At 47.3% G+C, this 25,847-nt stretch overlaps 2 protein-coding genes across 2 annotated transcripts in view; one reads left to right on the top strand and one right to left on the bottom strand.

The window, feature by feature from the left end:
* Window positions 1-451: 451 nt before the first annotated feature.
* Window positions 452-14,869, bottom strand: LOC140419771 (uncharacterized). Its single transcript, XM_072503759.1, has 2 exons — window positions 14,822-14,869; window positions 452-11,957 (listed from the first exon to the last, which is right to left on the bottom strand). Exon 2 carries the CDS (start codon window positions 11,778-11,780, stop codon window positions 9,933-9,935), a length of 1,848 nt encoding a protein of 615 aa, XP_072359860.1. The 5' UTR covers window positions 11,781-11,957; window positions 14,822-14,869; the 3' UTR covers window positions 452-9,932.
* A 4,876-nt stretch (window positions 14,870-19,745) lies between these two features.
* Window positions 19,746-25,847, top strand: part of LOC140417915 (uncharacterized) — a 67,581-nt gene continuing 61,479 nt past the window's right edge. Inside the window, 1 exon segment of the mRNA XM_072501348.1 lies at window positions 19,746-21,930. Coding sequence (XP_072357449.1) covers window positions 20,520-21,930 — 1,411 coding nt within the window. The 5' untranslated portion in view covers window positions 19,746-20,519.

The raw sequence follows: 25,847 nt of genomic DNA, 5'->3' as shown, positions 1-25,847 counted from the left end.
CCTGTGCATGGTTCTGAGTGTGAACACCAGGCTGTGTCCCGGTCACACACACACATACCATTTCCTTGGTTCACATCTCTACACAGAGACCAGCTATTTACACATTCCCCTTTTTACACAATTGCAGCAACATGAGCAAGGATAGTACGAAGTCTTACAACACCAAGTTAAAGTCCAACAGGTTTGTTTCGATGTCACTAGCTTTCGGAGCGCTGCTCCTTCCTCAGGTGAACGAAGAGGTCTGGAACAGACCTCTTCGTTCACCTGAGGAAGGAGCAGCGCTCCGAAAGCTAGTGACATCGAAACAAACCTGTTGGACTTTAACCTGGTGTTGTAAGACTTCGTACTGTGCTCACCCCAGTCCAACGCCGGCATCTCCACAAAATGAGCAAGGATGTGAGGCTCATTAATAATCACCCACATTTCATAACAGCAAAGATTCCACTGGGACAAAGATTCAGTCATTTTATATTACAGGCAAAATACATAGCAGTACAGGAGCACACGGACAGTGTAACACAGTCTCATCAGTCTGCAGACTCCTGTTAAATACAGAGCAGTACAGGAGCACACGGACAGTGTAACACAGTCTCATCAGTCTGCAGACTCCTGTTAAATACAGAGCAGTACAGGAGCACACTGACAGTGTAACACAGTCCCATCAGTCTGCAGACTCCTGTTAAATACAGAGCAGTACAGGAGCACACGGACAGTGTAACACAGTCTCATCAGTCTGCAGGGTCCTGTTAAATACAGAGCAAGAAGTCTCACAACACCAGATTAAAGTCCAACAGGTTTGTCTTAAATCGCGAGCTTTCAGAGCGTAGCTCCTTCATCAGGTGAGTGAAGAGGTAGGTTACACAAACACAGCATATATAGACAAAGCCAATGGTGCAAGATGATGCTTTGAATGCAGGTAAATAAGTCTTTACAGATCCAAACGGTGTGAATGGAGAGAGGGATAATCACAGGTTAAAGAGGTGTGAATTGTCTCAAGCCAGGACAGTTGGTAGGATATTGCAAGCCCAGGCCAGATGGTGGGGGGTGAATGTAATGCGACGTGAATCCAAGTTCCCGGTTGAGGCCGTTCTCACGTATGCGGAACTTGACTATCAGTTTCTGCTCGGTGATTCTGCATTGTCGCGCGTCCTGAAAGCCGCCTTGGAGAACGCTTACCCGAAGATCAGAGGCTGAATGCCCTTGACTGCTGACGTTTTCCCGACTGGAGTGGAATATTCCTGCCTGGCGATTGTCGCGCGATGTCCGTTCATCCGTTGTCGCAGCGTCTGCATGGTCTCGCCAATGTACCACACTTCGGGACATCCTTTCCTGCAGCGTATGAGGTAGACAACATTGGCCGAGTCGCACGAGTATGTACTGCGTACCTGGTGGGTGGTGTTCTCACGTGTAATGGTGGTATCCATGTCGATGATCTGGCACGTCTTGTAGAGGTTGCAATGGCAGGGTTATGTGGTGTCGTTGTCGCTGTTCTGTGGGCTGGGTAATTTGCTGCAAACAATGGTCTGTTTGAGGTTGTGCGGTTGTTTGAAGACAAATAGTGGGTGTGGGGATGGCCTTGGCAAGATGTTCGTCTTCACTGATGACGTGTTGAAGGCACCAAAGATGCCGTAATTTCTCCGGGGAAGTATTGGACGACGAAGGGTACTCTGTCGGTTGTGTCCAATCTTTGTCTTCTGAGGAAGTCGGTGCGTTTTTTGCTGTGGCGCGTTGGAACTGTAGATGAGTCGAACGCCATATCCAGTTCGTAGGAGGGCATCTTTCAGCGTCTGTAGATGTCTGTAACGTTACGCTCCTCCTCGTCTGAGCAGATCCTGTGTATACGGAGGCAATGTGGGTATAGCTCAGGAATAGGAAAGGTGTAGTCACAATGTTGGGGGTTTACTGTAGGCCTCCATAAGACCATAAGACATAGGAGCAGAATTAGGCCACTCGGCCCATCGAGTCTGCTCCACCATTCAGTCATGGCTGATATTTTCTCATCCCCATTTTCCTGCCTTCTCCCCATAACCTCTGATCCCTTATTAATTAAGAACCTATCTATTTCTGTCTTAAAGACACTGTGATTTGGCCTCCACAGCCTTCTGCGGGAAGGAGTTCCACAGATTCACCACCCTCTGGCTGAAGAAATTCCTCCTGATCTGTTTTAAAGATCGTCCCTTTAGTCTGAGATTGTGTCCTCTGGTCCTAGATTTTCCTACAAGTGGAAACATCCTCTCCACGTCCACTCTATCCAGGCCTCGCAGTATCCTGTAAGTTTCAATAAGATCCCTCCCTCATCCTTCTAAACTTCAACGAATACAGACCCAGAGTCCTCAACCATTCCTCATACAACAAGCTCTTCATTCCAGGGATCATTTTTGTGAACCGCCTCTGGACCCTTTCCAAGGCCAGCACATCCTTCCTCAGATAGGGGGCCCAAAACTGCTCACAATACTCCAAATGGGGTTTGACCAGAGCCTATTTTCTAAATGGGGAAATGCTTAGGAAATCAGAAGCACAAAGGGACTTGGGAATCCTTGTTCACGATTCTCTTAAGGTTAATGTGCAGGTTCAGTTGGCCTCAGAAGTACCACCCTGGTCTTGTATTCAGCAGGGGCTGGTTTAGCACAGTGGGCTAAACATTTGACTTGTAAAGCAGAACAAGGCAGCAGCGCGGGTTCAATTCCCGTAACGGCCTCCGCGAACAGGCGCCGGAATGTGGCGACTAGGGACTTTTCACAGTAACTTCATTAAAACCTACTTGTGACAATAAGCGATTATTATTATAGCCCCCTTGACATGAATGCTAACATTGCATTTGCCTTAACAGCCAACTGAACCTGCACATTAACCTTAAGTGAATCGTGAACAAGGACTCCCAAGTCCCTTTGCGCTTCTGATTTCCGAAGCATTTCCCCATTTAGAAAATAGTCCATGCCTAAATTCCTCCTTCCAAAGTGCATAACCTCACACTTTTCCACATTGTATTTCATTTGCCAATTCATTGCCCACTCTCCTAACCTGTCCAAATCCTTCTGCAGCCCCCCTGCTTCCTCAATACTACCTGTCCCTCTACAGACCTTTGTATCATCTGCAAACTTAGCAACAGTGCCTTCCGTTCCTTCTTCCAGATCAGTAATGCCTCCCAACAGCCAGCAGGAGATAGAGGAACAGATATGTAGGCAGATTTTGGAAAGGTGTAAAAGTAACAGGGTTGTTGTGATGGGTGATTTTAACTTTCCCTACACTCACTGGGACTCACTTAGTGCGAGGGGCGTGGGTGGGGCAGAGTTTGTAAGGAGCATTCAGGAGGGCTTCTTGAAACAGTATGTAGATAGTCCAACTAGGGAAGGGGCTGTACTGGTCCTGCTTTTGGGGAATGAAGACGTTTCCGTAGGGCGGCAGTTCGGGAACAGTGACCACAATTCAGTAAGCTTTAAGGAACTGATGGATAAAGATAAGTGCAGTCCTCAGGTGAAGGAGCTAATTGGGGGAAGGCTAATTACAATAATATTCAGCAGGAACTGAAGAATGTAGATTGGGGGCAGATGTTTGAGGGCAAATCAACATCTGGCATGTGCAGGTTTTCAAGTTCACGTTGATAGGAATTCAGGACCGACACATTCCTGTAAGGATGAAGGATAAGTATGGCCAATTTCAGGTACCCTGGATAACGAGAGATATTGAAAGAAAAATGAATCTTCTGTCCACGCGAGGAGAGTGGGAACACACAAAGCAAGTGTGGAATACAAGGAAGGGAGAAAGAAACTTAAGCAAGGAGTCAGGAGGGCGATAAGCGGTCATGAAAAGTAAGTGGCCAGCAGGATTAAGGAAAATCCCAAGGCTTTTTATACATATATAAAGAGCAACACAGTAGCCAGCGAGAGGGTTGGCCATTCCAGGACAGGGGAGGAAATCTATGCGTGGAGCCAGAGGAAATGGACGAGGTATTAAATTAGTACTTTGCTTCAGTATTCACCAAAGAGAAGGACATAGAACAAAGAACAAGAACAAAAAAAAGTATAGCACAGGAACAGGCCCTTTGGCCCTCCAAGCCCGTGCCAACCATGCTGCCCAACTAAACTACAATCTTCTACACTTCCTGGGTCCGTATCCCTCCATTCCCATCCTATTCATGTATTTGTCAAGATGCCCCTTAAATGTCACTATCGTCCCTGCTTCCACCACCTCCTCCGGCAGCGAGTTCCAGGCATCCACTACCCTCTGTGTAAAAAAACTTGCCTCGTACATCTACTCTAAACCTTGCCCCTCGCACCTTAAACCTATGCCCCCTAGTAATTGACCCCTCTACCCTGGGGAAAAGCCTCTGACTATCCACTCGGTCTATGCCCCTCATAATTTTGTAGACCTCTAACAGGTCGCCTCTCAACCTCCGTCGTTCCAGTGAGAACAAACCGAGTTTATTCAACCGCTCCTCATAGCTAATGCCCTCCATACCAGGCAACATTCTGGTAAATCTCTTCTGCACCCTCTCTAAATCCTCCACATCCTTCTGGTAGTGTGGCGACAGAATTGAACACTATACTCCAAGTGTGGCCTAACTAAGGTTCTATACAGCTGCAACATGACTTGCCAATTCTTATACTCAAATGCCTCGGCCAATGAAGGCAAGCATGCCGTATGCCTTCTTGACTACCATGGTAGATGATGATTCTGGTGAAGGGTGTGTCGATAGTTTGGGTCAAGTTGAGATCAAAAAGGAGGTACTGGCGGTCTTGAAAATCATGAAGGTGGACAAGTCCCCAGGGCCTGATGGGATATACCCCAAAATACTGAGAGAGGGAAGGGAGGAAATTACTGGGGCCTTGAGAGAAATCTTTGTATCCTCACTGGCTACAGGGGAGGGCCCAGAGGATAGGAGCATAGCCAATGTTGTTCCTTTGTTTAAGAAGGGTAGCAAAGATAATCCAGGTAATTACAGGCCGGTGAGCCTTACGACAGTGGGAGGGAAATTATTGGAGAGGATTCTTCAAGACAGGATTTACTCCCATTTGGAAATAAGTATTAGCATAGAGGCAACATGGTTTTGTGAAGGGAAGGTCATGTCTCACTAACTTGATCGAGCTTTAAGAGGAAGTGCCGAAGATGATTGATAGGGCAGTGGATGTTGTCTACGTGGACTTCAGTAAGGCCTCTGACAAGGTCCATCATGGCAGACTGGTACAGAAGGCAAAGTCGCACGGGATCAGAGGTGAGCTGGCAAAATGGATAAAGAACTGGCTCGATCATAGAAGACAGAGGGTAGCAGTGGAAGAGTGCATCTCTGAATGGAGTGCTGTGACTAGTGGCGTTCCTCAGGGATCAGTACTGGGACCCTTGCTGTTTATAATATGTATAAATAATTTGGAGGAAAATGTAACTAGTTTGATTAGTAAGTTTGCGGACGACACAAAGGTTGGTGGAATTGAGGACTGTCAGAGGATACAGCAGGATATAAATCGGTTGGCGACTTGGGTGGAGAGATGGCAGATGGAGTTTAATCCAGACAAATGAGAGGTAATTTTGGAAGGTCTAATACAGTTGGGAAATATACAGTAAATGGCAGAATCCTTAAGAGTATTGATAGGCAGAGGGATCTGAGTGTACAGGTACACAGGTCACTGATAGTGGCAACACAGGTGGAGATGCTCGTCAAGAGGCATACAGCATGCTTGCCTTCATTGGCCGGGGCATTGAGTTTAAACAGTGGCAAGTCATGTTGCAGGTTTATAGAACCTTAGTTAGGCCGCACTTGGAATATAGTGTTCAATTCTGGTCGCCACAGGATGTGGAGGCTTTGGAGATGGTACAGAAAACATTTACCAGGATCCTGCCTGGTATGGAGGGCATTAGCTAGGAGGAGTGGTTGGAGAAACTAGGTTTGTTCTCACTGGAACGACGGAGGTTGAGGGGCGACCTGATAAGAGGTCTACAAAATTATGAGGGGCATGGAGAGAGTGGATAGTCAGAGGCTTTTTCCCAGGGTGGAAGAGTCAATTACGAGGGGCATAGATTTAAGGAACGAGGGGCAAAGTTTAAAGGAGATGTACGAGGCAAACTTTTTACACAGAGGCTGGTGGGAGCCTGGAACACGCTGCCGGAGGAGGTGGTGGAAGCAGGGACGTTAGTGATATTTAAGGGACGTCTTGACAAATACATGAATAGGATGGGAATAGAGGGATTGGTCCCCGGAAGGGTCGGGGTTTTAGTGCTGATGGGCAGCATGGTCAGTGCAGGCTTGGAGGGCCGTAGGGCCTGTTCCTGAGCTGTAACTTTCTTTGTTCTGTGAGTGTAACAGGTGGTATGAGACTGAAATAATGTAGAGTTAGAAAGGAGAAAAGATTCAGTCCTTCTGGGCATGATTCTCAGCAGCGACGACATAATCTAACTTTGTCAGTAATGTGCGAAGTCGCCTATATTTCAGCAGGCTGTAAGACTGAGTACATCGCTTTCCACACACACACACACACAGGTGACACAGTGGTTAGCACTGCTGCCACAGTGTCAGGGACGTGGGTTCAATTACAGCCTTGAGTGACTCTGTGTTGAGTTTGCACATTCTCCCCATGTCTGTGTGGGTTTCCTCTGGAAGACATAAATAATGTACCAGAAGTTCTGAATAGCACAAGTTTTAGTGAGGAGCTGAAGGAAAGTAGTATTAATAGAGAAATGGGGCTGGATTTTCCGCAGTCCCGCGGCAAAATCACGTTTGGCGCAGGGGCGGAGAATCCAAATTCACGGCAAAATCGGGCCCGACGCCGATTCGGCAATTCTCCGGAACTCGAGAATCGTCGCGTTCACGGAGTATTCCGTGTGGGTGGGGGCCCATTGCCAGAGGCCCGCCCAGCGATCCTCCGCTCCCGACCAGGCGAGTTCCCGACGGCATGGTTCGAACCACCCACTGCCGTTCGGAAAGCTCGCGTGGCGGCTGCGGACTCAGTCCACGGCCGCCCTTGTGTGTGGGGGGGCAGGGAGATTGGACACGGGGGGGGGGGGGGGCCTTATAGGCGGCCGGGGGACAGATTGGCGCGGTCGGATCTTTCGGCATGCAGCCGATTGGGAGGGTCTACATTCGTCATCTGCCTCCTCGGTCCTAGTCCGCCATGGCGCTCGGCGCGGCCTTCGTACATCTCCTTCAAAACCATAAATGCGGGGGCCCTTATTCGCAGCTAAAGCAGTGTGAATCACTCTGGGTCCCTACTAGCACCCTGCAGGTCAGTGAATCAGCGCATCTTTTCTGCAGGAATCTTCAGAGTGAAACTCCAGCGTTTTTACGCCGGCGTGGGAACATAGTCCCATTTTGGGAGAATCCAGCCCATGGTTTGGGGGAAATTGAAGGTTGATCAATCTCCAGAGCCTGATAATCTTCATCCCAGAGTACTTAAGGAAGTGGCCCTAGAAATGGTACATGCACTGGTGGTCATTTTCCCAAATCCTTTGGAATCTGGAATGCTTCCTACAGATTGGAGGGTAGCTAATGTAGGCCCGCTTTTCAAAAGAGGAGGTCGAGAGAAAATAGGGAACTATAGACAAGTGAGCCTAACGACTGTAGTAGGGAAGTTGCTCGCATCCATTATCAAGGATTACACAGCACAGGGGCCAACATGATGGCACAGTGGTTAACATTGCTGCCTCACGGCGCCGAGGTCCCAGGTTCGATCCCGGCTCTGGGTCACTGTCCATGTGGAGTTTGCACATTCTCCCCGTGTTTGCGTGGGAATCGCCCCAACAACCCAAAGATGTACAGTGTAGGTGGATTGGCTATGCTAAATTGCCCTTTAATTGGAAAAAATAAATTGGGTTCTCTAAATTAAAAAAAAAGGATTGCACAGCACAGCTAGCAAAAATAGGAAGGCAGATTATTATTTGAACGGGTGTAAATTGAGAGATGTGGATACTCAAGTGAGACCTTGGGTGTCCTCGTGCATCAGTCGCTGAAAGTAAGTGCGCAGGTACAGCAGGCAGTAAAGAAGGGAAATGGTATGTTGGCCATCATAGCGAGAGGATTTGAGTACAGGAATAGAGATGTTTTACTGCAAATGTATAGGACATTGGTGAGGCCACACCTGGAGTATTGTGTGCAGTTTTCGTGTCCTTATCTGAAGAAGGATGTCCTTGCTATGGAGGGAGTGCAGCGAAGGTTTACCAGGCTGATTCCTGGGGTGGCAGGACTGTCATGTGAGGAGAGAAGTCGGTCAGATTATATTCATTGGTGCAGCACGGTGGCGCAGTGGTTAGCATTGCTGCCTTATGGTGCCGAGGTCCCAGGTTCGATCCTGGCTCTGGGTCACTGTCCGTGTGGAGTTTGCACATTCTCCCCGTGTTTGCATGGGTTTCGCCCCCACAACCCAAAGATGTGCAGAGTAGGTGGATTGGCCACGCTAAATTGCCCCTTAATTAGATAAAATGAATTGGGTACTCTAAATTTCTTTAAAAAAAAGATTATATTCATTGGAGTTTAGAAGAACAGGATTAGATGGAAGAACCGGAAGGCTGTCGACAAGGTTTCACATAGTAGATTACTATGAAAGGTTAAAACGCATGGAATTACGGGTAGTGTCTTGAGATGGAAAGAAAGCTGGTTATCAGACAGGAAGCAAAAATTTGGAATATGTGTCTTTCTGATTAGCAGGCAGTGACTAGTGGGGTACCATAAAGATCTCTGCTTGGACCCCAAATGATCACATTATATATTAATGATTTGGACAAGTGAACTGAATGTGTTATCTCCAAATTTGCAGATGATACAAAGTTGGGTGGGAGGGAGAGATGTGAGGAGGATGCAAGAGGTTTTCCGCTTCGGTAGCAAAAATAGGAAGGCGGATTATTATTTGAATGGGTGTAAATTGAGAGAGGTGGATACTCAGCGAGACCTTGGTATCCTTGTGCATCAGTCGCTGAAAGTAAGCACGCAGCTACAGCAGGCCGTAAAGAAGGCAAATAGTATGTTGGTCTTCATATCAACAGGATTTGAGTACAGGAATCGGGATGTTCTACTGCAATTGTATAGGGTGTTGGTGAGGCCACACCTGGAGTATTGTGTGCAGTTTTGGTGCCCTTCTCTGAGGAAGCATGTTCTTGCTATGGAGGGAGTGCAGCGAAGGTTTACCAGGCTGATTCCTGGTGGGACTGTCATATGCCTTTAAAAAGTACCTGGATGTGTCCTTGGCACGCCATAGCATTCAAGGCTATGGGCCAAGTGTAGGCAAGTGGGATTAGGTGGGCAGGTCAGAGCTTTCATGCGCCCGTGCAGACTTGATGTGCTGAAGGACCTCTTCTGCACTGTAATATTCTGTGATTAGACAGGGTAGATTCGGAAAGAATGTTCCCGTTGGTGGGGGAGTGCAGAACTAGGTGTCCAAGCTTGAGGATAAGGGGCGAACCTTTTCGGACTGAGGGGAGAAATTTCTTCACCCAGAGAGTGGTGAATCTGTGGAAGTTTCTACCACAGAAAGTAGTTGAGGCCAAAACATTTTGTAATTTCAAGCAATTAGATGTAGCTCTTGGGGCTGAAGGGATCTGGGGGAAGGCGGGATCGGGGTACTGATCAGGGGCTGGTTTAGCACACTGGGCTAAATCGCAGGCTCTTAAAGCAGACCAAGGCAGGCCAGCAGCATGGTTCAATTCCCGTAACAGCCTTCCCGAACAGGCGCCGGAATGTGGCGACCACGGTCTTTTCACAGTAACTTCATTTGAAGCCTACTTGTGACAATGAGCCATTTTCATTTCATTTCATTGAACTTGATGATCAGCCATGATCAGAATGATTAGCGGAGCAGGCTCGAAGGGCTGAATGGCCTCCTCCTGCTTCTATTTTCTCTGCATGTTTCTATGTATGTGCTCCAGTTTCCCCTCTCAGTCTAAAGACGTGCAGGTTAGGTGGATTGGCCATGATAAAATTGCCCCTTAGTGTCCAAAGATGTTCGATGGGGTTACTGGGTTATGGGGATAGGGTGAGGTGTCTTTTGGAGGGCCGGTGCAGACCCGATGGGCCGAATGGCCTCCTTCTGCACTGTCAGGAGTCTCTGATTGGTTTTGCCCCCTTTGTGAAGTCGCTGGTGTCTCAGCAGGCGGGATGAATCAGTGAATCTTTTCCCACACACGGAGCAGGTGAACCGCTTCTCGCTGGTGTGAGTGCGTTGGTGTCTCAGCAGGCCTGACGAATGAGCAAATCCTTTCCCACACACGGAGCACAGGAACGGCCTCTCCCTCGTGTGAGTGCGTTGGTGTTTCAGCAGATAATTGCTTCTTTTAAAGGTCTTCTTGCATTCTGAGCATTGAAACGGCCTGTTCTCAGAGTGAACATGTTGGTGTTGTTGGTAGGAGGAAGACTGAGCAAATCCTTTCCCACACACGGAGCAGGTGAATGGCCTCTCCTCAGTGTGAGTGCGTTGGTGTTTCAGCAGATCATTGCTTCGTTTAAAGGTCTTCTTGCATTCTGAACAGTTAAAAGGCCTCTTATCAGAGTGAACATATTGGTGTTGATTGTAGGACGAAGACTGAGCGAATCTCTTGCCACACACAGTGCAGGCGAATGGCCTCTCCTCGGTGTGAATGCGTTGATGCTTCAGCAGATCATTGCTTCTTTTAAAGGTCTTCTTGCATTCTGAACAATGAAAAGACCTCTTATCAGAGTGAACATGCTGGTGTTGAATGTAGGTGGCAGACTGAGCGAATCTCTTGCCACACACAGTGCAGGCAAATGGCTTCTCCCCAGTGTGAGTGCGGTGGTGTCTCTGGAGGCTGGATGACTCAGTGAAACCCTTCCCACACACCGAGCAGATGAACGCCCTCTCTCCGGTGTGAATAGGCCGGTGTCTCAACAGGTGCTGCAGACAAGTAAATGCCTTCCCGCAAACGAGACAGACGTATGGCCTCTCTCCGGTGTGAACTCGCTCGTGTATCACAAGGTGGGATGAACGAGGGAACCTCTTCCCACACACGGAGCAGAGGAACGGCCTCTCCCCGGTGTGAACTCGCCGGTGCCTCAGCAGATAGCGAGACAGTGTGAATCCCTTCCCACACAGCGAGCAAGTGAACGGCTTCTCCCTGGTGTGACCTTGCTGGTCCAAGGTCTCCCCAGTGTGAAGACTCTCGTGTGCCAAAAGGTGTGAAGATTGAGTGAATCTCTTCCCACACACGGTGCAGAGGAACGGCCTCTCCCCTGTGTGGACTCGCTTATGTATCAGAAGATGGGCTAAATGTGCAAATCTCTTCCCACACACAGAGCAGAGGAGCGGTCTCTTCCCAGTGTGAGTACACCGGTGTCTCAGCAGGCCCATCCTTCTTTTGAAGGTCTTCGCACAGTTAGAGCATTTAAAATGTCTCTTACGGGAATGAACCAGTCGGTGCTCAATGTAGTGGGAGGCCTGAGTGAACCTCTTTCCACACTGGCAGCAGCTGAATGGCCTGTCCTTGGTGTGAACTTGCTGGTGCTCAGCGAGATGCACTGAGTCGCTGAATGACTCCCCACAGTGAGAGCAGCTGAACGGTCTCTCATGTGTGTGAAGGAGCTGGTGTTCCGCAAGGCGGGAGGACTGGCTGAACCTCTTCCCACAGTGGGAGCAGGTGAATGGTCTGGCGTCAGTGTGAATTCGCTGGTATTGGACCAGTTCCTCGGAGGTATCAGAGTCATCCCCAGAGTCAGAGCTTTGAAGAGGCTCCCCATCAATGTGATCAAGTTGGTGAGCCAGCAGGTTGGATGAACACATGAATTTCTTCCCACACACGGAGCAGGTGAACGGACTCTCGCTATTGCGAGCTCGCTGCCGTGTCAGCATGTTTACAGCTGTATCAATCCCCTCCCACACACGGAGCAGGGGAACGGACTCTCACCAGTTTCCAGCTGAGATGGTCAATTAAATCCCTCCAGATGTACTAATCTTCAGATCCCGATGAATCGAGTGACTGTCAGACATGAGGATTGGTTTGATTGCAAATCCTCCTCTTCTATTATCCTGTAAAATATGTTTACAAAGAATGACATATAATATACAAACAGGCCATTCGGTCTATCTAGTCTGTACTGGAGTTTCTACTCCTTACAAGTCTTCTCCCATTCGGCTGACCTCAATCTTTTAGCTTATCTTTCTAATCCTATTTCTCATCTAGTTTCCCTTTAAAAGAATCTAAAGTATTTGTAGCTGAGGAAATAAATGACTCCTATTTTCCTGAAGGATTTATTAGTCTCTGTTGTGTGTCCATAGGCCCCTATGTTGGATACACCAACAAATGGAAACATTCTGTCCACATCTACCTGCTCATCCCATTCAGAATTTTGCAAAATAGACAAAAATGCCTCTTATTTTGAGTTTTCTGAGTGTAAATCCTCCACTTCTAACCCCTTGTAACAGGAGTTTCCAAACTCCTTTCACGGTCAGTCCAGGATAGAAACTCACGACATTCGCTTGGGTACAGCAAATAATTAGGAAAGCTATTAGAATGTTATTATTTATTTTGAGGAGAATTTAATACAAAAGTAGGGCAGTTATGCTTCAGGTGTACAGGGCATTTTTGAGATCAAAATAGTGTGTACATTATTGGTTTCTTTATTTAAGGAAAGATTGAAAGTCCAAAGATCTGCAGGTTAGGTGGGGTTACGGGGAAAGGACAGGGGAGTGGGCCTAGGTACGGTGCTCTTTCGAAGGTGGTGGGCCAAATGGCCTCCTGCTGCACTGCAGTGATTCGATGGAAAACTGTTTATAGAAGGTTTAGTACACTAATATCTGGAATTGATGGTTGTCACCCCACTAGTAAATCAGAGCTAGTAAATCAGAGACCCAGAGTAATGCTCTGGGGACCCACGTTCCAATCCCACCACTGCAGATGGCAAAATTTGAATTCAATAAAATACTGGAATTAAAAATCTAATGATGACCATGAAACCATTGTTGATTGTCGTGAAAACCCACCTGGTTCACTAATGTCCTTTCGGGAAGAATACATGTGAATCCAGATCAGTAATGTGATTGATTCTTAAAATGCCTTCCAAAGGCAATTAGGGATAGGAAATAAATGTTGGCCCGGCAAGTGCCACCCACCTTCCATGAATGAATTAAAAAAGGAACGGTGAGTCAGGCTATACTTGTATTCCCTCGGGACGGCATGGTGGTTAGCCCTGCTGCCTCACGGCACCGAAGACCCGGGATCAATCCTGGCCTGGGTCACTGTCCATGTGGAGTTTGCACATTTCCCATGTCTGCCTGGGTCTCATCCCCACAATCAAAAGATGTGCAGGGTAGGAGAATTGGCCACGCTAAGCTTCTCCTAAACTGGTAAAAAATTTAAAAGCATTGTATCCCCTGCAGTTTTGAAGATTAAGAGGCAACTTAATTGAAACCTTTAAGATCCTGAAAGTCTTGATAGGGTGGATGCGAAGGAGATGTTTCCACTTGTGGGAGACCAGGGACCTGGGTTCGATTCCCAGCTTGGTTCACTGTCTGCGCAGAGTCTGCATGTTCTCCCCATGTGTGCGTGGGTTTCCTCCGATTTCCTCCCTCAAGTCCCGAAAGACATGCTTGTTCAGTGAATTGGACATTCTGAATTCTCCCTCAAGTGCTCACCGAACAGGTGCCGGAATGTGGCGACTTGGGGCTTTTCACAGTAACTTCATTTCAATATTAACATGAGCTTCCTCGTGTCACTAAAAAAGATTATTATTATTAATCTAGAACTACAGGTCACGGTTTCAAACTGAGTGTTGCTCAACTGAGTATTGAAGAGGCATGAGATCTATTGTCTCTCATGAATCTGCAGAACTCCCTTCCCTCAAAACGGCAAGCACAGTCTTTGAATAGTTTTCAAAGGCAGGGTTGGATAGGTTCATGATTAACAATATTCAAACTTCACTCACACAAGTGGTTCAGGTCTGGAATGCACTGCCTGGAAGTGTGGTGGAGACAGGTTCAATCGAGGCGCTGGATGATTATTTGAAAAGAAACAACATGCATGGGTAGGGAGGAAAGGCAGGGGAATGACACGATGGTGGGCAGCATGGTAGCATTGTGGATAGCACAACTGATTCACAGCTCCAGGGCCCCAGGTTCGATTCCGGCTTGGGTCACTGTCTGTGCGGAGTCTGCACATCCTCCCCGTGTGTACTCCGGTTTCCTCCCACAGTCCAAAGATGTGCAGGTTCGGTGGATTGGCCGTGATAAATTGCCCTTAGTGTCCAAATAGTCTTGGGTGGGGTTGCTGGGTTATGGGGATAGGGTGGCGGTGTTGACCATGGGTAGGGTGCTCTTTCCAAGAGCCGGTGCAGACTCGATGGGCCGAAGGCCTCCTTCTGCACTGTAAATTCTATGATAAATTGTGATGCTCATCTGGGGAACCGGTGTAGACATGATGGGCTAAATGGCGTCCTTCTGCACTGTAACCATTTTGTGATTATGAAAGGGGGGGGGGGGTTACTGGGGTAGGTGGGACTATGGAGTTGACGTTAAAATCAAATGAGCCATTATCTTATTGAACGGAGAAGCCGAGTGGCCTCCTCCTGCTGCCAGTGATTATAACACATGCGCCCTATACATTGCCCCACAAAATGGCGGCAGCGCATGCGCCCTGCTGCATTGTCCCAGCAAAATGGCGGCAGCGCATGCGCCCTGCTGCACAGCCCTGCTGCACATTGTCCCAGCAAAATGGCCACGGCGCGTGCGTCCTGCTGCTTTGTCCCCATGAAGGCCGTAAACCCTAGAAAGGGTCCACAGCTGCCCCCTCGGCCTAATCGCCCCGGAACCTGTTGTTTGGTCTGTCTGACCTAAACTGGGCTTTCCCGTCCGCCTACTACCCCGAACGCTGCCTCCTCGCCTGTCCGTGAACTCACCGCCTGCGGATGAGACAAACAAGCCTCTGTCCCCTCGACATCATTGTCACTGCGCATGCTCCGGATCACATTGCTCAGGGAGTGATTGACGGCGGCTTCGGACCAATAGAAAGAGAGGGCGGGACCCAAGGACCGAGCGAAAGTCTTCCAGCCAATCGGAGCGAACGAGGGGCTGAGCCCGGATCTCCCTCATTGGCAGAAATTCTGCATCATTTTGAAAGCTCAAACCCCAGGAGAAAACTGCACTTTCTGTTTGTGGCTTTAAAAGGGCAGCACGGTAGCATTGTGGATAGCATAATTGCTTCACAGCTCCAGGTTCGATTCCCGGTTTGGGTCACTGTCTGTGCGGAGTCTGCACATCCTCCCCGTGTCTGTGAGTGTTTCCTCCGGGTGCTCCGGTTTCCTCCCACAGTCCAAAGATTTACGGGTTAGGTGGATTGGCCATGATAATTTGCCCATAGTGTCCAAAATTGCCCTTAGTTTTGGGTGGGGTTACTGGGTTATAGGGATAGGGTGGAGGTGTGGACCTTGGGTAGGGTGCTCTTTCCAAGAGCCGGTGCAGACATTGATGGGCCAAATGGCCTCATTCTGCACAGGAAATTCTATGAAATAAACAGATGAAACCATTTCAACATTTGTTACTGAAACATGATGAACCAATGCACAAACAATTCAAGGGCTGACTTAATAAAATAACAGGGTAGACAAGGAATGCCACCATTACAACAAAGGAGACTCCCAGATGACAATAGCTAGGAATGTTGGGGAGAAGCGTAATACATTAATCATTCAAAACAGCAAAGTCCACCGAGGAACAACTGATCCCCAAACACACTTAGAACATAAGAACTAGGAGCAGGAGTAGGCCATCTGGCCCCTCGAGCCTGCTCCACCATTCAATGAGATCATGACTGATCTTTTGTGGACTCAGCTCCACTTTCCGGCCTTAACACCATAACCCTTAATCCCTTTATTCTTCAAAAAACTATCTATCTTTATCTTTAAAACATTTAATGAAGGACCCTCTACTGCTTTACTGGGCAAGAAATTCCATAGATTCACAACCCTTTGGGTGAAGAAGTTCCTCCGAAACTCAGTCCTAATTCTACTTCCCCTTATTTTGAGGCTATGCCCCCTAGTTCTGCTTTCACCCGCCAGTGGAAACAACCTGCCCGCATCTATCCTATCTATTCCCTTCATAATTTTATATGTTTCTATAAGATCCCCCATCATCCTTCTAAATTCCAACGAGTACAGTCCCAGTCTACTCAACCTCTCCTTGTAATCCAACCCCTTCAGCTCTGAGATTAACCTAGTGAATCTCCTCTGCACACCCTCCAGTGCCAGTACATCCTTTCTCAAGTAAGGAGACTAAAATGGAACACAATACTCCAGGTGTGGCCTCACTAACATCTTATACAATTGCAGCATAACCGCCCTAGTCTTAAACTCCATCCCTCTAGCAATGAAGGACAAAATTCCATTTGCCTTCTTAATCACCTGTTGCACCTGTAAACCAACTTTTTGCGACTCATGCACTAGCACACCCAGGTCTCTCTGCACAGCAGCATGTTTTATCATTTAAATAATAATCCCTTTTGCTGTTATTCCTACCAAAATGGATAACCTCACATTTGTCAACATTGTATTCCATCTGCCAGACCCTAGCCCATTCACTTAGCCTATCCAAATCCCTCTGCAGACTTCCAGTATCCTCTGCACCTATTGCTTTACCACTCATCTTAGTGTCATCTGCAAACTTGGACACATTGCCCTTGGTCCCCAACTCCAAATCATCTATGTAAATTGTGAACAATTGTGGGCCCAACACTGAACCCTGCGGGACACCACTAGCTACTGATTGCCAATCAGAGAAACACCCATTAATGAATTTTGGTAAATTATCACTAGTGCACTTGCAATTTCCCTAGCCATCTCTTTTAGCACTCTGGGATGCATTCCATCAGGGCCAGGAGACTTGTCTACCTTTAGCCCCATTAGCTTGCCCATCACTACCTCCTTAGTGATAACAATCCTCTCAAGGCCCTCACCTGTCATAGCCTCATTTCTATCAGTCACTGCCATGTTATTTGTGTCTTCTACTGTGAAGACCGACCCAAAAAACCTGTTCAGTTCCTCAGCCATTTCCTCATCCCCCATTATTAAATCTCCCTTCTCATCCTCTAAAGGACCAATATTTACCTTAGCCATTCTTTTTTGTTTTATATATTTGTAGAATCTTTTACTATCTGTTTTTATATTCTGAGCAAGTTTACTCTCATAATCTATCTTACTCTTCTTTATAGCTTTTTTAGTAGCTTTCTGTTGCCCCCTAAAGATTTCCCAGTCCTCTAGTCTCCCACTAATCTTTGCTACTTTGTATGCTTTTTCCTTCAATTTGATAATCTCCCTTATTTCCTTAGATATCCACGGTCGATTTTCCCTCCTTCTACCATCCTTCCTTTTTGTTGGTATAAACCTTTGCACTGTGTATGGATACAAAGAACAGGCCCTTCGGCTCTCCAAGCCTGTGCCGATCACGTGTCCTATCTAGACCAACCGCCTGTATCCTTCATCCCCGTCTGTATCTACCCTCCATACCAGGCAACACCCTGGTAAACCTTTTCTGTACTCTCTCCAAAGCCTCAACATCCTTCTGGTAGTGTGGTGACCAGAATTGGACACAGTAATCCAAATGTGGCCCAAACCAACGTTCTATATAACTAACATAATTTGACAACATAATGAGATATGCTAAATAAATTCCAAATTATGTTACATTATATCTGTTTTCTACATGCCACATTAAACAATTATATTAAAATCTAGAGATCAGGTGCTTTAAGTGGGAAGATCTGGGTCAGCGTATTACTACTGGAAGCTTTAAACCATGCTTGTAAAAGAACTGGGTTGCAATAACTGGCAACAAAGGACTAACAACAATATAGGTTTACTGGTAATACTGAACAGCTCTTACATGCTCTGTGTCTGCCTGCACCCTGGGGAGAATTCCTGCGCTACTGAATTATGACACCTTTTGTATCCGGGTCATCCCAGCAACCACATGACCACCTGGTCCACAAGACTGACAATATTTCAGAACTGATTCCTGTGAACTAACAGTTTGTTATATCGATTGAAGTATTTAAAGTTGGATAATGATGTACACAAGGAATTTGTGAACTATCTGAGGATATTTGTGACAGGAAAGGAAGGGAGCTGGAAAGCAGCAGACTTTTCATCTTGCTACAAAGGATAAGAGTGGGCGGTTGTGCAGATGTCAGCTTTTACCAGGGCTCATACACACATGGAGATACTTCCTGTCCGATAAGGGTGACGACATTTTGCTTCACACCAACCAACCAGACTAATACTGGGAATAAGGGGCACAATGTTCCAGGAATTCAAGTAAACATCAGATGGGGAAGCCACAAATAATTCTTATAACTTTATTAAACAGTTCTCAATCGTAAAGGCACTTTTACACATTAAAACTAAGCATCTGCAGTCGAGGTTTGTTCCAGTAAGTCATATTCAGGGTAAGCTTAGAACCAGAGGGCACTTATTTAAGGTCATTATAAAAAGATGTGGTCATGCCTGCGTTAGACTGGGGTGAGCACAGTAAGAAGTCTTACAACACCAGGTTAAAGTCCAACAGGTTTGTTTCAAATCATTAGCTTTAGGAGCACTGCTCCTTCTCAGGTGAAGGAAGCAGCAGTGCTCCGAAAGCTAGTGATTTGAAACAAACCTGTTGGACTTTAACCTGTTGTAAGACTTCTTATTATAAAAAGAAACAATCGTGATGTGAGGACACAAAATGATATGCTGCATCATGGAAATCACGGCCTGAAAATGTGATGGAGGCAGACTCAAGTGAGGCCTTAAAAAGAAAATTTGACAATTCTCTGAATAGAAAAACATCTACAGCTTTATTTACCAATGAAATGGAAGTGGGTTCAATTCTGGACTTGGGTCATTGTCTGTGTGGAGTTTGCATGCTCCCCCCATGTCTGCATGGATTTCCTTCTGGTGCTCCGATTTCCTCCCACAGTCCAAAGATTAGATGGATTAACCATGCAAAAAAAGTTCTCTTTAGTGTTGAAAGATTAGGTGGTTACAGGGATGGGGGGAGGGGGGGGGCATGGGCCGAGGTGGGGTGCTTTTTTAGAGGATTGGTGCAGACTCGATGGGCCGAATGGTCTCCTTCTGCACGAGGGAGCCTATGGAATCTATGGATTCATGAGTTGTTCTTGTAAAAAGTTGGCAAAGACATGATTTTTTGAATGCCTTCAAACTGTGTTGTAACTTTTCTATTACACGGTGATATACGAGAAATGCAGCGTACCAGTGCAGGCGAGGCAGGTTATTTTCCCCGCTAGAATTAAAACCCTGGGCCCCAGTGCAGGGGTGACTGAATGCTGACAGCCTGAGCTGAGCACTCAAGACTGATAAAGGTAACGCAGGTGTCAAAATGCTCGGAGCTAAAAGAGATCTGCAGGGAGTGGGTTAGTAAACCTATGGTTTGCATGAACATGGAATGTGACCCAAGCCACAATTATGTACGGTAAACAAATATATCACTAATTTTAATGTGATAGTTTCCTTGTCCCAGCTCTTTAAACATTGGCTATAAACGGATGGATTCTCAGGCTGCAGGCTGTTCCTGTGTAAGTGATATCCTATTAGATTGATGTGCTTCTGTATTTTAAGAAAACTAGAAACCCTCAATCTGCTTCGTGTCCATTATCCTCTTTCTCCGGGGATCTTCCGTTTTACCAACTGGAAAAAGTCTTCCAGCTCACGCATTGCTCTCAATGGCAGTTGCTTTTCCCAGACCCGCCCGCGCTGCAGAAAGCCCCCTGTCAATCAGTATAGGAGGCCAGTGCGCAGGTGCAGCGTGGTCGTGTGCTCTGAGCATGCTCAGTGTTAGTCAAGGCGAGAGAGTGAGGAGGCGCGGACGGTCCGGGAGGAGATTGTGCGCACAGGGTAGGAATGGAAACCACGGCTGCACTGCAAACTTCCTCAACTTCTGGGTCGGCTTGAGGCACCGAAAAAGAAGCCGCAGGGCCGGTGTTTACCCCAGCCGGCTGCCCGCGGTCACAGGCCCGGGGCCAGCGGGCTCACTGGCCGCCATCTTGCGAGTGGGAGTCAGGGTGGATCCGGGAGGCGGGGCTTCCTCTCCGGTGACAGGCCCGGGTTACCCAGGCAACCGGCCGCCGCCATCTTGGACAGGGGTCAGGTCTTTCCCATGAGAGACAGTCTGGGATTGACAGACTTGGGGAAAGGATATTCCAGAGAAACTAGAATTGTCTGTTCTCAATTTCTATCCTGTACTGACAGAGATGACTCTTTTCAAATCCTTTTCTAGGGGAGTGTTTACAGTCAGAAAATCAAATCAAACGCCACGTCAAAAAACCTGGCAGATTCAACAGGAGCTGAATATCATCGATCTTTGAATGTGGAAGGAGAAATGTTTGACAGTTCTGTCTGTGGGAAAATATTTCGAACAACAGTGTAACTGGAAAAGCACCGAGACACACACACAAGTCTGTGACTTGTGTCACACACACAGTGAACTGACTGTAGAAAGAGCTTTAACCAATTACACAGTCTCAAAACTCATCACCATTCACACTGGGGATAAACTGTACATGTGCTCTGTGTGAGGAGGAAGCTTCAACTGATCAACAGCCGCAGCATGGAGAAACTGTGGAAATGTGAAGACTGTGGGAAGAAATTCAATTATCCATCCCGGCTGGAATACCATCGACGCAGTCACACTGGATCCAACACCACAGAGAGACCGTGGAAATGTGAGGATTGTGGTAAAGGATTCCATTATCCATGCCTACTGGAAATACATCGACGCAAACACACTGGGGAGAAGCCATTCACCTGCTCCATATGTGGGAAGGGCTTTACTCAGTCTTCCGGGCTTTTGTCACATCAGCGAGATCACACTGGGGAGAGGCCATTCACCTGTTCCATTTGTGGGAAGGGCTTTACTCGGCTATCAGCTCTCTTAACACACCAGAGAAATCACACTGGAGAGAAGCCGTTCAGCTGCACTTCCTGTGGAAAGAGGTTCAGGTCTTCATCCAACCTCAGCGCCCACAAGCGGGTTCACACTGGGGAGAAACCATTCACCTGCTCTGAGTGTGGGATGGGATTCACTCAGTCAACCAGCCTGATGGTACACAGGAGAATTCACACTGAGGAGAAGCCATTCAGCTGCACTTTCTGTGGAAAGAGCTTCAGGCAGTCATCAACACTAACTGCACACCAACGCACTCACACTGGAGAGAAGCCATTTACTTGCCCTGTTTGTGGGAAGGGATTTACTCAGTCAGCCAGCCTCAAGTTGCACCAGCAAATTCACACTGGACAGAAGCCATTCAGCTGCACTCATTGTGGAAGGAGTTTCGGTCAATCTTCCGACCTCACTGCACACCAGCGAATTCACACTGGGGAGAGGCCATTCATCTGCTCTATTTGTGGGAAGGGATTCACTCAGTCATCTGGCCTTTGGTCACACCAGCGAGTTCACACTGGGGAGAAGCCGTTCAGCTGCACCACCTGTGGAAAGAGTTTTGGGCAGTCTTCCGACCTCACTTCACACCAACGAATTCACACTGGGGAAAGGCCTTTCACCTGTTCCATTTGTGGGAAAGGATTCACAAAGTCATCCGGCCTTTGGTCCCACCAGCGAGTTCACACGGGGGAGAAGCCATTTTGCTGCACTTCCTGTGGGAAGAGTTTCAGATCGTCATCTGAACTCGTTGTACACCAGCGAGTTCACACTGGGGAGAGGCCATTCACCTGCTCTGTGTGTGGGAAGGGATTCACAACGTCTGCCAACTGCCTGATACACCAGCGAATTCACACCGAGGAGAATCCATTCAAATGCACTCAGTGTGGAAAGAGCTTCAGACAGTCATCCACCCTCAAAGCCCACCAGCGAATTCACACTGGAGAGAGACTGTTCAGCTGCTCAGTGTGTGGAAAGGGGTTCCCTTGGTCATCCCAACTCGTGACACATCAGCGAGTTCATAAACGACCGCAGGATTTGGATGCTGCTGTTAGTGCTGCTGTTAATCACATCCAGGATTGATGCTCTGACACTATCTAACAACATCTTTAACTGGCTGGAGTTTAATATTAAGCAAATGTAAAAGAACAAGGGATTCATTATATGGGATCGATCCAAGAAATTAATTTAAAAATGACTTTTCAGGAAAAGCTACAGACAGGGGTGGCACAACGGCGCAGTGGTTAGCACTGCTGCCTCAGCACAGTGGCGAAGTGGGTTAGCCCTGCAGCCTCACGGCGCCGAGGACCCAGGTTCGATCCCGGCTCCGGGTCACTGTCCGTGTGGAGTTTGCACATTTTCCCCGTGTTTTCATGGGTTTGGCCCTACAACCCAAAGATGTGCAGGATAGGTGGATTGGCCACGTTAAATTGCCCCTTAATTGGAAAAAATGAATTGGGTACTCTAAAGTTATGGGAGGGGGGCACTGCTCCCTCATAGTGCTGAGGACACAGGTCACTGTTCGTGTGGAGTTTGCACATTCTCCCCATGTCTGTGTGAGTCTCACCCCCACAACAAAGATGTGCAGGGTAGGTGGATTGGCCATGCTAAATTGCCCCTTAATTGGATTGTTTTAAAAATAAATAATAAAAAGCATTCCTCTAAGACCAAAGTTGACCAAACATATACACGGCCAACTCCCTTCATATTAATGTGACATTGCTAATAAAGATTCCGCACACCTTGAGCCACTACCATAAGGGTTCTTACAATGACATCTAGCACCAAAGGTTTTAACAATGACAACTCACACTAAAGTACAATGTGAATTCAGATAAGTAAAACCACAATAAGATCAAGGAATGCAAGGCCCTCAAGTCTTATTATCTTACTGGATTCATTAGTTACACAATCCTAGTTTTTCAAGAATAAATTCAGAAAAACATGTCTTAGAAGTTGAATAGGGTAACCTTATTAAAATAATCATGTCTTCTCACCGAATATGGGATGATGATTAAGGATGGTCTATTATTGAGCAAATGACTGACTTCCACACCATCTTTCAATTACATACATCAAAATATTTGTTTTGGAGCAGTATGTTGGTGCAGTGGTTAGCACTGCTGCCTCACAGCGCTGATGACCCGGGTTCGATCCCGGCCACAGGTCATTGCCTGTGTCGAGATTGCACATTCTCTGTGTCTGCGTGGGCTTCACCCCCAAAACCCAAAGACGTGCTGGTTAGGTGGATTGGCCACACTAAATTGCCCCTTAATTGGAAAGAAATAATTGGGTACTCGAAAGTACCATTAAAAAAAAAAATTTTGTTCTAAATATTTCCACTTGACTTCCGGTGGCGGCCATTGTCTGATCAGTCGCACACGAGGTGGCTCCTGCTTGGAGGTTTTCGTCCTTTCTGCCCATTTCATAGATGATTTGTTTTGTGGATAAGGTGTGAGGACTGTGGAGTGGTGATTGTTTCTCCCCCAGATTGAAATGACGGCAGGGTTTCAAACCTGGTTAAAGTCAGTGACAGCCCTGGCTCAGGATTTGGAGGATACTCATGGTGCAGCATCTATGCGAAAGATGGCGGGGGGATGGGGGAAGGAGCGTCATGGCCGGCACACTGCCTGTGATGCAATTGATGAGCTTTATGAAAGAGGGATTTTGGCAGCAATGAAAGGAGATGCAGGGAGACGGGTCGAGAGCGATTGAGGGGGCAGTAGCACCTCTTTGCGGGACCCTGGATCGGGTGGAGAAGCGGTTGGAGGCGCAAGGGTGATGTCGGACCAGAGTGACTGGATCTTGTCAGTGGAGGTGGCAATCCTGGGTGAGGCCTGTAAGGTGCCGTGTGTGAGGGTGTATGACCAGGAGAATCGGTCGAGGCGGTAGAATCTGTGTATCGTGCCTGCCGGAAGGGGTGGAGGGAACGAATGCCGTGGGCTACGTTGCAAAGATGTTTGAGAAGCTGTCGGAGGAGAGGATCTTCGACAAGGCCCCGGAGGTGGATCCTGCCCACCAATCTTTGAGGCAGAGAATGTGGGCTGTGTATCGCCTTGGATGGTGATTGTGCGTATGCATAATTTCCAGGACAAAGAAAAATTCTGAGATGGGCCAGGATGAGTCGGGGAAAGGAATTAGATCTGGATCTATCAGGACATTGTTCCTGACCTGGCCAAGAGACAGGTTCAATAGCGGGCAGATTCAATAAGGCCAAAGCAGAGCAAGGTTTGGGATGCTGTACCTGGCCAAACCTTGGACACTTTCAAGGGCTGGGAGCGTTATTTCTTGACGCCGGAGGAGGCAAATGACTTTGTTAAGGAGCATGGGTTGGGGAGGGCTAAGGGGGAGACGTTTGTACCTTCTATAATGTTTATGGCTTGTTATGTTTGTGTTTATGCTTGATCGTAATTAATATTTTGATGTATGTGGTTTTTCAGAGTTATTATTAGGGATGTTTTATGTACATGGAATTTGGGCGATGCGGTCGGTTGTTTGGTTTGCATAAGGGGGACTTGGGGAAGGGATGTTATGATGCAAGCCGAGTGGGGGGTTGGTAGGTCGGAGAGTTAGCTGGAGCCTTTTGTTTGGGCTCCAGGTGGGAGTCGCCATGATAGCAGGATAAGCCAGTGAACAGAAGCATGGAGGGGGGCAGGGACTGTGGTGGGTGCCCTGAATGGAGATTTGGGGCGGGGGAGGGGGGGGGTGACAGTGGGGAGGGAGGAGTTTGGGGGAGAAAGAGCGTGATGCACGTGGCTTGTCGGTTGAGTTAGATGAGGATAGAGGAGGAAGACATTTTGGATGGGCCCAGGTTAGCGAGGGGACGGACGTTTGGGTAAGACGATGATGCCGGACCTTCGCAAAGAGGGAGGGTTGTAACATGGAATGTACATGGGTTAAATGGTCCAATTGAACGGTCCCGGGTGTTTGCGCACCTAAAGAGTCTGAGGGCAGATGTGATTTTCCTGCAGGAAACACACCCATGAATGAAAGATCAGATGTGGATAAGGATGGGTTGGGTGGGGCAAACGTTCCACTTGGGGCTTGATTCGAAGTTGAGGGGGGTTGCGATCCATAGAAATAGAGTGGAGAGGCAGAGGTTGTTGGACATTATTGTGGAGGTGGAGCGCTGATACTCACTAGGGAATTGCAGGGCCGGTTCGATCGGTTGACAACGGAGAAGGCAGTGGGCCAGCTACACTGGTTAAGTGAGTACAGTATGAGTATGGGAAGAAGGCTAGTCGCCTGCTAGCCCATCAACTGAGGCAGCAGCAAGGGAAATTGTTCAGGCAAGGGTGGCGGGGGGAAGTTGGTGACGGAGCCAGAGGAAATAAATTAGAGGCCTTTTATCGGGAGCTCTATAGGTCCGAAACTAGGGCAGACATGGGACGGTGAGGGATTTAAAGGGGGAAAAATGAACAAACTATATGTACCATGTTTATTTTGAGATGTTATGTGTGTGACTGTGTTTAGAATAAAATATATTTAAAAAATATATATTTCCACTTCATTTTGAATTATTAGATTTGGTTAGGAGAGAGTTTTGGTAATGTGAAATGAGTCCTGAACCTAACAGGGATCAAGGTAATATTACTATGATGGATGTTCAAGTTCTCTCTTAAAGTCTACTATTTGTATTATATAAAAGTTTACGTTTGTGATTCTCTCATAGAAATAAGAATGAGTTTTCTTTTCAGGATATTATATAAGTATTGCAATTTACACACTTTGTATAACCACCAAGTTGCATGCTTTTCATAATATTAACATAGAAATTAGGAGCAAGAAGAGGCCATTTGGCCCATCGAATCAGCTCCGCCATTCATTGTGATTACGGCTGATCAGCCAACTCTATAGCCTAATCCCGTTTGCCCCCATATCCTTGGATTCCCTTCACCCTAATTGCTATATCTAACTGTTTCTTGAAAGCATGCAATGTTTTGGCCTCAACTGCTTCCTGTGGTAACAAATTCCAAAGGCTGGGTGGAGAAATTCTTC

This window comes from Scyliorhinus torazame, chromosome 5, assembly GCF_047496885.1.
Source record: "Scyliorhinus torazame isolate Kashiwa2021f chromosome 5, sScyTor2.1, whole genome shotgun sequence".
In the NCBI taxonomy this organism is placed as follows: domain Eukaryota; kingdom Metazoa; phylum Chordata; class Chondrichthyes; order Carcharhiniformes; family Scyliorhinidae; genus Scyliorhinus; species Scyliorhinus torazame.
This window is presented reverse-complemented; position numbering and strand designations above follow the sequence as displayed.